Raw genomic sequence first — 14,531 nt, forward strand, 5'->3', positions numbered from 1 at the left:
TATGCCACTGTCTTTTAGTTTCTCCCTTTCGGCTATGCCGTACTTACTCAACCCCCAGCCTCGTTGTGCTTCCTCCTCCGTCCGTGGCTTCGGTGATAGTGAGGATGGAAGCTTGGGCGGGTGTTTTTATAGTAGTGTTAATTGGTAAAACAGGGCTGGTCTAATTACTTAAGGGCCTATGACTCCGGACAGCTGTGCCAGAAAGAAAGGGTTCCGAGGTCCGGTTAATGCAGTGGCCATTGTTAGCTAGTCACCAATCTTTTTTATAATGGCACAGGGAATGGTTGTTGGTTCCGATGTCCCCCGTAACTAATCGCCATGCAAATAACTCATTAAAGTTAAGTAAAAGTGGTTCGGGAGGTAAAAAACATCGTCTTTGTGTAGCCGCTCTGTGGTGAGTAATGCGCATGGGCGGAGGAGTGTTACCGGTCCGCGCATGCGTGGTGGAGTGTTAACGGTCCGCGCATGCGTGGTGGAGTGTGTCATCACCGCGCATGCATGGACGGTAGAGGCACAATGCGCAAGACAGAACAGGATATTCGGTGGCTCACTCCCTCAATTATTATTAACACTCCTCCGCCCATGCGCATTACTCACCACACAGCGGCTGCACAAAGACGATGTTTTTTACCTCCTGAACCACTTTTACTTAACTTTAATGAGTTATTTGCATGGCGATTAGTTACGGGGGACATCGGAACCAACAACCATTCCCTGTGCCATTATAAAAAAGATCGGTGACTAGCTAACAATGGCCACCGCATTAACCGGACCTCGGAACCCGTTCTTTCTGGCACAGCTGTCCGGAGTCCTAGGCCTTTAAGTAATGAGACCAGCCCTGTTTTACCAATTAACACTACTATAAAAACACCCGCCCAAGCTTCCATCCTCACTATCACGGAAGCCACGGACGGAGGAGGAAGCACAACGAGGCTGGGGGTTGAGTAAGTACGGCATAGCCGAAAGGGAGAAACTAAAAGACAGTGGCATACGTGGTAACACTACCATAGTTGTCTTTTAAGGTACTTACCATCAGAATACTGGGACTAGAAAAACCCCCCTTTTTCTTCTTTTTTTCCCATCTTTGTCTCACCTGCAGTTGGACCCTCAAATACCCTTCTGTCTAGAGTTGGCTCATGGGGCATTGTTCCTCACCTTGCTAAGTATGTATTTTAAAATGAGTATAGACTCTCTCCCGTTTAACCTACTGTACTGTACATGTAAACAGTGTGTGTGCTTAACCGTGTGTGTGCTTAACTATGTCTAGTCAATCACCTCAATATTTATAGAAGCTATGGACTCTCCTTGGGATCCCTAGCACCAGATTACTGCTATATGTATGTTTGTCCTTTTCTCTTACAGGTAATTCAGAGAATAGCGCTGTGGGATCCGCGCATTAATAATACTGTGCTCTTGTCTTTCAGGCATACTACATCAGTATCTTAGCATTAGCAAGGGAAGTGTATTAATATAAAATGTATATCTATACACATTGATAAATAAGATCACCACCACACTTTTTTGTATATACACTTTATTGTGGAGAAACATTAGTGAGTGACAGGGGGATTTAACCCCGGTCCTGACGAAGGGGCATGGCACCCCGAAACATGTTGACCCGCACAGGAAAGTAAGCCCTTTAACCCGCTTAACCTTTCCGACACCACCTTTTTAATAATATCAGCCAGTGTTTATTAAATAGTTTTTTCTATCACTAGGCCAGGTATTTTTTAACATCACTTTTCATCAACCCTGACCCCACTGACACTCACTCAAATTCACTCACATAGCACCCACATTTAAAAGGTGCTCCAGCGTAGTTGCTTGTCGCAGCACTGCCCCGTCCGGCAGCCGGGCGGGAAGACCCCGATGATGAAGCATGACACCAAGGGCCCTTTTGGTGTGTGAGGGGTATTTTAACACATTGTGTGTATTCCATAAACAACAGGATACACAGTGACCCTCTTCGAGGTGGACCTTTATGATTACTGTTACTTTCGCAAGAGGAGGACGTGCCCACCTCGGTGCCACACAGCACCACCTCTTCCTCCCCCCTTTTGATTTCCCTACATATCCTCATAGATGACATTACACCTAAGCATGAAAATAACAACAGCAGTGACATCACTAATTCCAGGACTGATGACATCATCATTGACTTCATTGAAGTGACATAACATTGTATTTTATTACATCTGTTTCCTGCTAGTTGAAAGGCAATCTTTCTTCTGAGGACCCTACACCTACCTAAGACTAGTGGTACTGCAGTCTTGCAACTGTATTTAATATCTCTTCAGATATCTATAAATATGAGTGTGAATTCAGCGTCTTTTCTTTTCTAGATCATTTTGTGACCAAAGCCCATAGTTACTAATCTTGACAGGGCCAACTCGTTAAATATTGTGATTAATTGCTGAGCAAATAGATCTTCACAACGTAAATAGATGATATTTTCACACGTGTTGGCTCACACAGGCCTGTCTAAAACCTTAGTTGATTTGGGATGAAATCTCATCATTGTCAGTGTAACCACAGCCTTGAACATAATTGTAATGTTTGCAGTGTAATCACCTACACAAGACTTGGAATGGTTATTCAGTTTATTCTTCATAAGGCATCTGTGACTACATATAATTACTGACAGTAGTAGTGTAGGCATTCATCTGCATTCAATTTTCCTGAAGATATCTGCTTCTTGAACTACAGTAGCGTTATTCTCTCTAGGACTTCTGTGAGGACATCTTGTTGCAAAAGGTGTCACTCTTCTCGATGCATTCTCAATGAGCACAGGAGGTAATGTGTGATGTTAGGAAGGTGATGCTTTAAGCAATGGATTGTGAAACCATTATATGCCTCAGGAAACCAGACTGAATCCCTCAACGTCCTCTTTCAGGAAAGAAGTCAGAGCACTTCTTATGCATACTCTCTGAACTTGTAATGTTCCTACACTTCTTGAATGCAACCCTTTGTGTTCTATTGATGGTTAGATTCCTTTATTTACAAGTATATCAAAAATCTGTAATCATAGACCATAGCTGCATATACATTGAGCCTGGTATGCTCAGTGTTTCAGTTGTTGAGGGTTGTATCGTGAATCTCTTGAGAAATGCCCTTTCCTGAATCATGGCCCTCCCCACACTTCACTCCTTGCCTACTGATTTTAAAGCAGTCCCACCACTAACTCATTTCATACTTCAATTTTTAAAAAAACTGAACTGTGTGCAATAGTTCCTGCCCGGGTGTCGTATTAAAAACAGAAAACAAACTGCACTGTAGCATGTCAGAGGCTGCAGCTGAGTGAGTGACTGCAAAGCAACCATCACAGTTTAGGGAGAGTCCAACTGGTGAGAGTAGCTTGAGATGGGGCTTAGCTTTTCGTAGTTATTCTAGCCCCATCAAAGCCTGTTCTGCCTCGTTGAGAATCATAACTCTTTTGCGGCTGCGCGTACACCTGTGGGAAGTGGTAAATCGTGATGGATGTTGGCGTATGACATGTGCATTGGGTAAGCAGGAGGCAGTTAAAGAACTTGCAAAAGTCACACTGAGACAAGAGTTTGGAAATAAATTATGCAAACCGTAAACAGTGGATTGCTGATGACTTAGCAATCAGTAAAACCTCTTTAAAGGTCTGTCTGTAAAATGAGATCTATAACATGTAACTCTTTTCTTTTTCACGTAATTCATATTTACCTGTCCAGGCTGTCCAGAGTGCGTAGGATGTCCTGGAGGACCAGGGTCGCCGGGCTGTCCTGGAATTCCAGGTTCTCCATCTACTCCAGGGGGACCACGGGCTCCCTAGAAATGAATCAAAACACATCTTATGAGTTACTACAAGTCTACATCTAAAAAGCAGCTCTAATTCCCATTTACTAGAACACCAAAGATTCATTTTTCTATGGTGAAGAAGGCGTCACAATTGAAATGTGTGTCGTAACTGCATTAAAATATAAACAATCATGCAGCTCAGAAGAAGGTATGTCTAAATGACCGGCGAACAGCCTCCCCTGCTAAATCAATGCCCAGTCAATGTTCGCATAGTTTACTATTTCTTTAGTACAAGTCATAAAGCACACTCAAGACGCAGTGTTTAAATTGCTCACCTCCACAGCTACATAGACAAATAACATCTTTGCTTCTGTATTTTTAGAGTTTGGTACCAATGTTATGCTACATTGGAGAAGTGTACATTAATCCAATCCTGATCAATGGTCTTGCGAAAGTCCTAAGGGAAAAGGGAAGCCTTGGTCTAGATGACTCAGTGAAAAGCTAGGTTTACCTAATATTTAGTAAAGCTTGATCCAAAAAAGGCTTGGTTCCTTTAGAGATAATATTCAATATTTACTATTAAAGTCCACCAATAGACCACTTGTTGCTTCTAGCTGTAAGAGCTGTAGCTATGAGGTGGAAGTCTCCAGCCTACCCCACCCGGTCACGATGTGGAGCGCAGTGGTCCTTAACATAGTCACCAGCAGAGAGCATGGCCCTCCACAGAGAGAGAAAACGAGGCCTGAGAAAACGTCATTTAGCACTATAGTTGACTATGTCTTCATGATTTTATAGAGCATGCCAAAAACAATGTTAGGCCACCTTAGATTCTTCATCAACTTCCCATATGAAAAACAAGACCACCCCTGCGACCCACTTCTCTCTTCTGCAAAGGCATGAGTTCCTACTCCTGCCAGAGCAGAACACAATTCAATTATTTTCTGTGGTGAGAAACTACAGGGTCTATAAGATGTCTTATCCTTTAGCTGTCTATCTCTTGCACCTAAACAATTTTCTCATTTTCCTTACTCCATTCCTCTCTCATTTCTGTCTTTTCCATTTCCTGCTCATTTCATTTTTACTTCGGTCCTACCTCTTCGGTCTCTTTTCTTCATAAGCGTCACCTTTACTGCACTTGTTCTGTCACTTCAGCCTCTCATTTGCACTTTAACCTCCACTTCGAATATTCGGCTACCATAGTATGATCCTTATTTCTCATTCGCGCTATTTTTGTCTTGCTCTGAATTTTAATTTTCATAATATTCATCTCTTCTCATTTGTATTCTTTATGTGTGTCTCCCCTGAGACAAGCGTCCTCCTTTTTCCAAGTTCTTTTAACACTGTTTCTGTTCCAGGTCCAATCCTTCCTCTTGCATCTCTTTACTGTCTAGGTCGCTACTTCTCATTTTTCTGTCTGTCTCCACCTCTCTTCTGGCTACCTTCATCTGTCAGGTCGTCCAGTCAAATACATTTCTCTCCGTTTCTTTCTCACTTTCATTTCTGAAACGTTTTTCTCAATCTCCATTATTTCCTCTACCTCCAAGTTTCATTTCCTTTCTTTTCCTCCCTTTCTTTCATGTTTTCATTTCTTTACTTTTTTGTTGAGTTCACTACTACTTTCTTACTTTTTCTTTCTTTTGCTTCCATTTTCTTTTGTTTAATCTTTCTTATTGAAAAAAAAACACCATGTCTTCTCCCCTTATTCTAGTTTTATTTTTTAGCTCCCCCATGTTATCTTTCTTACTTTCTTGGTCTTTCACTTTCTCTTTATTTCTCTCTTCATTTTTCATTCAGATTTACATTTATTCTATCATTCCATTCTTTCATTTGTGTGTGTTTTATTATTCAATCTTCCTTGTTTTATTATCTTCATTTTCTGTCTCAGGCCTCTCCAATTCATTATCTGTGCATTACTTACTTTTAGTTTTGCTTGCTTCACTAATTTTCTCTGTTTCTCCCTTTATTTCGTTTTTTATCCTTATTTTTTCACCCATCTTTAACTCTTTCTTTCTTTTTCTATTTCTTTCATTCTTTCTCTTTTTCTTCCTCTTCCTTTCTCTCCGTCTCTCTGTTTGCCCTCATGCCAATTGATCTCTTCCTTCTCTTTTTTAATTTAGTTATTTCTTTTGCCCTCCTGCATTAAAATATTTTCCGTCACTTGTGGGTCAGGTGTAGAGTCTGAAAGACGTTGAAAACAAATCAAACTTTCCCAGTAGTACAGAGCTGCTAAATGCAAGGAGAGCAGCACTTTGCATGTTGCATATGAAGGGTCCTTACAGAGCTTTAGTTTGTCGTATGGGTCCATCACAAATGGGACGGATACTCCACCCCTGTTTTACAACTGCCATGAGGTATAGTACACTTGCAGTAATGTGGACGGGATATCCATCACGTTTGTGACGGAGTAACCTGTTGTCTGAACTCCATATCAGGCCCTTTGTTTCCAGTGGCGAAGCTCTCATTATCAGTGCCAGGAACGTGAGGGGGGACCGCACTCTAACTATGGTTGTCTTTTCTTCTAAACTGAGCAGCCTATTTCGCTCACAGACAATATGGTCAATGACGCCCTTGCGGAGGGAGACACTGCTGGTCTCAATGCCAGTGTTCTGGTTTTGAAGGCCACAGTCTCTGGAACACTCATTCCCACTTAAATATGTCTGAACCAGATTGGCAAGAAAGTCAAATATGCTCATAATACAGTGAAGCATGCGGATTTATTGATGTAAAACATTGCTGCTGATTTCACTGCGCACACTGATGGCATTAGTACAGCACTAGTACTGCCGAATATGTGTAAGACATTTCCCATACTGAGTCACGGATTAACGCAGATCCTGCCTCGACTCTAAATCCGCTTCCAGCGCCGTTCCAGGGCCCGCTCTGACGTATCCCTGAACTCAGAATTTAATAACACATCTTTTAGGAAAGGTGATTTTTAAATCCTGTTTGAGAACAGCACTTTTTAGAAAGTTGCAGTTCTTTTGTATGACCTCTCTGTGTGCCATGGGCTGTTTGTGAATTGACTGTCTGGTTTGTGAGTGGCAGGGGCTGGATGGCTCCCAGAGGCTGAGTGGGTCATCCCTAGGCTGAATAGCTCCATCTTTTATGTCCTTTCTTGCTCCTGTGGGAAGATATGCAGATAACCACTGTACACAGCGTTCCCCATGATAGCCTTACAATAGTGAAAAACGAAAATTGCTGTAATTCACTACCAGAGCATGTCACCTGCACTTATACATGCTCTACCTTTCACATACACTGCACCCTGCCCAGGGGGTACTTTGGGCCTTCAATAGGGGTGTCCAATGTGCACAGAAAGAGAAGGGTTAGGCCTGGTCATTGGGGACACTGGCCAGGGTTACATGGCAGTCCACAGACTGCACACAGGCACTGTGGTGGCAGGCCCGAGACACCATTTTAGGGCTACTCATGTGGGTGGCACAATCGGTGCTGCAGGCCTACTAGTAGCATTTGAGTCACAAGCCCTGGCACACTCAGTGCACTTTACTAGGGACTTCTTGGTAATACAAATATGCCAATCATGGATAACCAATTACACTCACAACTTACTCAGGGACCACTTGCACTTTGACACTGATCAGCAGTGGCAAAGTGCCCAAGGCATCAAAACCAGCAACAACATAATCCAGCACAGCGTCAAAAATACAGGAGGTAGAGGCAAATAATCAGGGGAAACCATGTCAAAGATGCCAGGTCTAACAACAGGCCATGCTTGTTCCAGTTTGCAACTAATCAGAGAAGGCTATAGATCTTTGAGACTAGGATACCATTAAAGAAGCTCCCTATAAAGGGCTTGCAACAATCACAGGAGTGACCTTGCATCTACATCCCTGGATTCACACTGACTCCTCAAGTGGCACATGTCCCAGGCATTTTACTGCACTAAAGGGAAGAAAGAACACTGCAGTCATGAGACAGTTTTATGCATGGAGACTACCAACTAAAGATAGCAACCTAATGCCTTCATTGATTTTGTTGACATACTACCATTATGTAGTATGTCAACAGTGTGGCTCACTGGTTAGAGCAGGCAGACCCTGAAGCAGAGGTCAGACCCGGGACCAGGGTTCAATTCCCGACGCGGCAGGGTCTTGAGCTCAAATGTCCACGGACTCGATAATTCTCGCTTCGGTGCCTGACCTAATCATGGGTTCACACTCTGCAACTCTGGGCATTAAGCTTGCTTAATCTCCGCAACGGCCCCCTGCGGCGGGATGCCTGGCTTTCACCTTGGGGATGCCCTGTAGGGGCTATCTCACAGGGAAAAGCCAGGACGGGTTCCCAAGGCAAGCGCTTAGAGACCCCTGGGTGATAAGTGCTATATAAAATCCAACATCCAATACAATACAATACAATACAATACTAATACTATACGCTGTTAAAACAATGGGGCACTTTTCCCATGTCAAAAGTGATGCAAAAGTGGCGCAAGAGGCTTGTAAATCTGCCCCAATATCTTTATAAACTGTCTCTACCACAGGAATACCTTGGACATTTCGCCTACATACTGCCATTATGTCTTTATGTCCACCCCAATATGTACTGATAATATGCACGGCTAAAACAATTCATATCGTTGTAAGCTGTGTCTACCTCAATAAGGTATCGGCTAAGGATCCTAATACCTACATATGTTTCACTTATGTACATCCATTTTGCCTGTATGTTCATCCAAATATGTATTATGTAAACCATACGACTACTACTGTGTAAACACTGTAAAGCACTTGGATGCCTTCGGGAAAAGTCAGCGCTATATAAAACTCTACAAATAAATAAAATCAATGTTTCGCATTTTCATTGTTCCCTAGGACCAAAATGTATTTGTTCTGACTGTTTATCTAGAAACAGCCTCAATTCATATACAACATGACGCCCGGTGGTATTTTGGGCACAATAACTTACGTATTTTCCTTTTGGCCCCCTCTCTCCTCTCGGTCCTTGTGAGCCTGGTGGTCCCTGTGTTATAGAAGAAAGAAATAATGAAGAGACAGCATTCCAAACTCAGAAACACTTTTGTATGATCAGGACTGTGTTGACTGAATAAGACTACAACGTGCCTAGACAAGACCAGCACATTTCTTTATTCCACATTATTTCAGAAGTGCTCCTGATTAATCATGACTCCATGACTGATAACTCCAGCTGTCTGTAGCAAATGTAATTAACAGCAGTGCACTCTGAGAGGCATAACAAGGTCATATTTTCACACAAAGAAGCTCAATCTGTTTTACTGCGACTCAGAGTCGGCAAATATTTGGACGCAATAACCGGCACTTGGCCCCAAAAGCCTATGTTCAGCAAATTGCGTAGAACAAAATGAGAAAAGTATTCCATAACAAGCTCTGCCAAGTTTCCAAAGGATTAGCAATTTTTTTTGCTAAAAAGTAGCAAGACAATAATTGCAGGATATGCTTAGGCATTTTGTGAAGTGTCTATTGGATTATTTGTTTGACCCCCCTTCCTCATAAGGAAAAGCAAAGTTATCTGTTACTTCACTCTGGTATTTTGGTTGGTACACCGGGCTGCTAATGGCTGTACCTTCCAGGGGCGGCCTTAGGCATGTGCAAGCTGTGCACCTGCACAGGGCCACCAAACCCCAGGGGCCACCACACCAATATATATCCTTAATATAATATTCCTCTGAGGACGGATACATATTTGCATGGCGGCCCATGGCAGGGATTTGGCAGCCTGCGGTTCTTTTCCACTTCCAAACACCCTGACTCCCCCTCTTCACTGGCCTCCGCGCTCCGCCCCGCCCGGACCCCCTCTTCCGGGGCCCCCTACCTATGCTACCTGCCCAAGGCCGCCATGAGCCTAGACCCGCCCCTGTACCTTGCTCTGGATACAGCTTTATATGAATCAAATTGGTTCGATTTACACAGGATTCTCAGATTCGTTTCCCAATCAGTGAAATTGAGAATATTAAAGGTTTATGAACTGTAAGTTAAACTATTATAATTAACAGTTTGTGGCCTGTGTGGACACAGGCTCCTACTTGTTGATAAAAAAAAATATTTACAACCTAACCATCGATCTAGCTGTGAAGCATGGAACGGATAACCTATGTACTGGAAAACCCCTTAATGACCCATTAATGACACGGGACAGGAGGCACAGAAAATTCATATATTGACTGTAGACAAATGCCTTTGTTAGGGATTTATAGATTTGCTGTGAGTACACCAATCTATGTATTTATCCACTCCTTGACCACCCTTGAAACTGGCTTACTCCTGCTAATTGAAAGGGAACTCGAACCTGTGTAAATTCCAATAAACTTACAGGCTTGCTTTCTAGGTAATCGCAAAGGGCGCCCCACTGATTCCCCTTTTGAAAAAAATACTGCAATGGTCATTCTATGAAGCTGGTGAACTGTCTGCAAAAGGAAACCCAATTTGAGGGTGGATGGGTCGGTAGTTCTTGTTTCAGTCATTCAGTGTAACATAATTTAACATTAGTTAACCCCTATTTTCCAATTCACCTTCTCATCAATACCTTTCCTCGATAGGCACAGTGCATGTTTGTTCTTCTATTCGAGGGAACATATTTAGAGATCCTCCTTTTTAGGTCTGGCTTGACACAGTAGCAGTCAGTGGTGGGAGTGCTGCTGGGCGGTGACGTGTGGGAGGGGCAGGGTGGAGGGTAGTAAACTATAGGATACGGCCAAATACAGGCAAGTAAACATATAAATAAATAAAACGAATTTCGTTGCACGCACTGCATCGCCAAATGCGATGCCGTGCATGCAACGAAATTCATTTTATTTATGTATATGTTTACTTACCTGTATTTGGCCTTATTCCGTACTTTACTATCCCCCACCCCACGTCACTGGCCAGCAGCACTCCCACCACGGACCGCTATTGGCTTGACAGCATATAATGTGAGACCTTATGTGATCAATAGAAAATCAGCTTTAAGAAGTAATAGTGAGGGAGGGCCTTGGCTCTGTCTTGTCTTGTGGGAAAGCTTCTGCTCAATGAAGCAGGACTGGGCAGGTTATGGTGCTAAGTAAATGAGGCTATAGGCCTGATCTGTTATGTATAACAAGTCACAAGAAAAGGCAGTAGCCCTGACCTATTAATTGTGAAAAACAAGTGTAAATGCAAATAGGCCTTTAAGGATAGCTTGTCATCAAACTGTGCTAAAGCTTGTAAATAATATATGTTACATGAAATCTCACAGATTATCATAGTGGGCAGTGTTTGGTGTTAGTTACCCCATAAGGCAAACCCTCAGGGTAGATTTGTACTTTGATAATCCTGTTTGAGAATCCTGGTTTGAGTATCCATGTTGTTTTGCCACGTGTAATTGTGTACATATTTGTATTTTTATGACAGTATATCAATGGCTGTCTTGTGGGAAATCTTATGCAAAATGCAGTGGGCCTTAGTTGGTTATGCTAACAAGCCATTGATAAAGGCTATATGCCTGATTAGTTCAATGGAAATGTTATGACAGAAGCAGTAGTTTTTATCTTTTCTTTTTTACAAATATTGACAAACATAGTATGCCAATAGGCCTTTAAGGGTCGATTAATATTGCACTGTGTTAAAGCTTGCAGACATAGATTGTGCTACACAAACTCTTACAGAAAAATATGATAGGCAAACATTTTGGTGATGGTTTCCCCCCGACAAACCCTGCAGGTAGATTTGTACTTCGACAATCTTTGTTAACACCCTTGAAGCAGCTGTTTTGCAAACTGTAAATTTGTGTATATTTATACTATTCTGGCTGTATGCCTGGGGGTTGCTTTGTGTGAAAGCTTATACAGAATTCAATAGGCCTCTGTTTGACAAGACACTTGAGCACAATATTTGCTTATGTCCTGAACTTTCATATCATCGAAGGAAATATCTGTGACCCTCCTTAAGAGCAAATAACATCAGGACAATACAGGAGGCTACCCACAATATTCTCACATTTCATTTAACCACTGATCCAAAGTGAAGCGTTAATATAAATTAATTCTAGCCTCAGTATAATACCAATATGTTTTTATTAGAAAATATGCCGTTTTCATTTGTGTTCTGATTGATTTTATTTAAATATACCCCACAGAGTATTACTACCACTAATAGGCCTGTGTTGGATATGGTGACAGGGCAGTGATAAAGACCATAGGCCCGATTGGGTCAGACAGCCGAGGCCCATGCAGGTAAGAGCTGTGGGGCTGGGTGGGGGTGGGGGGATTTCGACAGACGATGGAAAATCGTTTATTTATTTAATGTCCCCTAGTGGTCGTCTGCCGAATCCACCCACAACTCGGCCCCAACACTAATCCCCCCACAACCCGGCACCACCACAGTTAACTGCACGGGCCGAAGCTGTCATAAAATGCCTTAACTCTAAATTGCTTTGTCACACTGGATAGGGCAATCGGTTAGCCCATTTCTGGCATGAGCTCTGTAGCCATCCGTGTGATGGCATTTTGCTTGATCACATGTGCACAACAGGCTGAAAATGAGTGTGTTTTTGTGCTTGAGCTGGTTGTCCAGTACTGTTTTTACCTATGTTTTCTTTCACTGGTTCCATTTAATTTACTGTCTTCTTTACCTTTTTCGAGTGTTCTCCAGCTCCCCAGAAAGGACTACTAGTTTGCTCGCCTGCTGTTCATTTCTTGTGCTGTGTCACTTATCCATGGTGGTCACTACTTCTAAACAATTGGAATTAAAATTGTCCATAAAATTGTCCATAGTGTGTCATTGTTTTACTGTTCCTACATAATCATCTTGTTTAGAAGAATTATCTTGGCTTCCTTGGATCAGTACGTTGATATATTGCACATATTTAGCATTTGAAGATGGCTGGCCAGTGCAATGTCTACTGAGCAGTAATCATGGAATGTTATTATGCCTAGTGCATCATTGCTTTTTACAATTCTAAGATGGCCAACATGCTGCTTCTAAAAATGGCAGCTCTACTGGAACTTTAAAAACAATGATACACAATTCACAATACCATTGCAAAATAACTTCCCACTACAATATCTCACTACAATATTTAATTTTATTTTTACATTACAAATGTATGCTTGGCTATTTTTGGGGGGCAGTATATTTTCTTTTTTCTACTTTTATCCTTTACATTTATCTTGAATACGTTTGTTGAATGTGTTTGTTTGCTTTATTGTGGATGAGTAAATGGGTGGATGCAAGAATGCATTTGTTGGTGGATGAATTGATATACAACTGCAACAATGTGTGACAGAGCACATGTATGATGAGGGATTAAGATCCTAAACATATCAGTGATTGAAGAGGGACTTTCAGTTTTATGACAGACCTTGGCATTGCTAATGCTTGTTTGAAGTCTCTGGAGTACAAATCCACTGCTAACTTAATCGCATCATACAGGATGCATTGACAAAGAGTTCAGATTATAAAGACTGCGCAGTGCTATAGCTATGGGATAGATAAAGATTGTTTTATGACCAGGTTGCCAGATGAATTTGGGAAACGTTTTTATGAATTCCCCATGATTTTGTCCAAGACTGGTGCAGTTTCCGGTTTCACTGTGGCAGAATGTGCAACTGGACATAGACAGATCATCATTATGCAGATAATTGTGTTGTCATAGTGGCAGTATGGAATCCCAAGGGCTGCCACTCTGTTGCAACATGTCCTGATGCTGGGCATCCTGCCTTTACACTTGCCACAGTGGAGCAAGGAGACAAGGCATGGGGCTAAAGGAAAATATGGGATGTGGCTGACTGCAACTGCAAAGTACCTGCTACAGCCCAATATCCCTTTTTTAACCTCCAATTTCTATTCATCAGACTTTGCAAATTTAGCAGTTTGCAAAGCTCGCACAGTATAAAAAAAGCACTCAGTTTTGAGGCCAACGGCTTTGTAAATGTACTAAAATGAATTACAGGCACTATTTGTTAAATCATTTTTACATGCCCCTTATGTCTGGAAGAAAAAGCCAGTTTGCTCATTTTTAATAGTTTTTGCAACCCATTTTTGACTACTAAAATCACAAAGCATCCATTTATACCTGAATTTCACAATCGAAATAATGCAAGTGGAATACTCCTTATTATGCTTAAAACAAAAATATACTCACAGCTGATCCTGGTCGACCTCTAATTCCTGTAACCTACAAAAAAAGAATTTATAAGTAAATAATTAGAAAAAAACATTTACTGCAAGAAATGCATACACCTACAGAAGCAGCTACGAGATTGATATTTGTTTGCATCTAGATTGCAACTTGTGGGATTTTTTAGCGCTTTTCACAGCCTGCGAAATGGAGGGAGTTTTCAGGTTTGAAGGGAAAACGGGTGAAAAGGACAAGAGCGCTACAGTTGTATTTCGGAACAGCGGCAAAGGGATATTTTGCAGTGATGAATTAAAATACTAAAATGTGAGCTAGTGGTGTAAGCATGTTATTAAAATAAAGTTATTACAATATCTAAAATGTCTGAAAAGTTAATTCGACATTTACCTTTAGTTTCCTTTTCCCCAATCTCATTAATACTGTGAAGTCATAAATTCACTTTATTCCCATCAAAATAAAGTATGCATTATTCTCCTTATGAGAGCACAGTGTATTTGAAGGCATGCGGCCGCACTATTAGCTTGAAAACTAGCAATGATTTTCGGGTGATTTCTAATTTTTTTATTTATCTTGTGCATTCTTGATATGCGAATTCTAAAAGTTTAAAGCTCACCCAATGGATGGCTTTCCATTCCGTGATTGTCTAGTTCTGGTTCATTTATGTATGAACGTTA

At 41.7% G+C, this 14,531-nt stretch overlaps 1 protein-coding gene across 2 annotated transcripts in view; it reads right to left on the reverse strand.

Moving 5' to 3' along the window:
• The window catches only part of COL5A2 (collagen type V alpha 2 chain), a 342,059-nt gene that overhangs the window by 155,879 nt on the left and 171,649 nt on the right, over positions 1–14,531 (reverse strand). For both annotated transcript variants that reach the window (XM_086955351.1, XM_086955352.1), the window contains 3 exons: positions 13,864–13,896; positions 8,692–8,745; positions 3,691–3,795 (listed from right to left, as the gene is read on the reverse strand). In XM_086955351.1, the coding sequence (XP_086811477.1) occupies positions 3,691–3,795; positions 8,692–8,745; positions 13,864–13,896 (192 nt within the window). The remainder of the gene's footprint in view (positions 1–3,690; positions 3,796–8,691; positions 8,746–13,863; positions 13,897–14,531) is intronic.

Source organism: Lissotriton vulgaris, chromosome 2_1, assembly GCF_964263255.1.
Source record: "Lissotriton vulgaris chromosome 2_1, aLisVul1.2, whole genome shotgun sequence".
Classification (NCBI taxonomy): Eukaryota; Metazoa; Chordata; class Amphibia; order Caudata; family Salamandridae; genus Lissotriton; species Lissotriton vulgaris.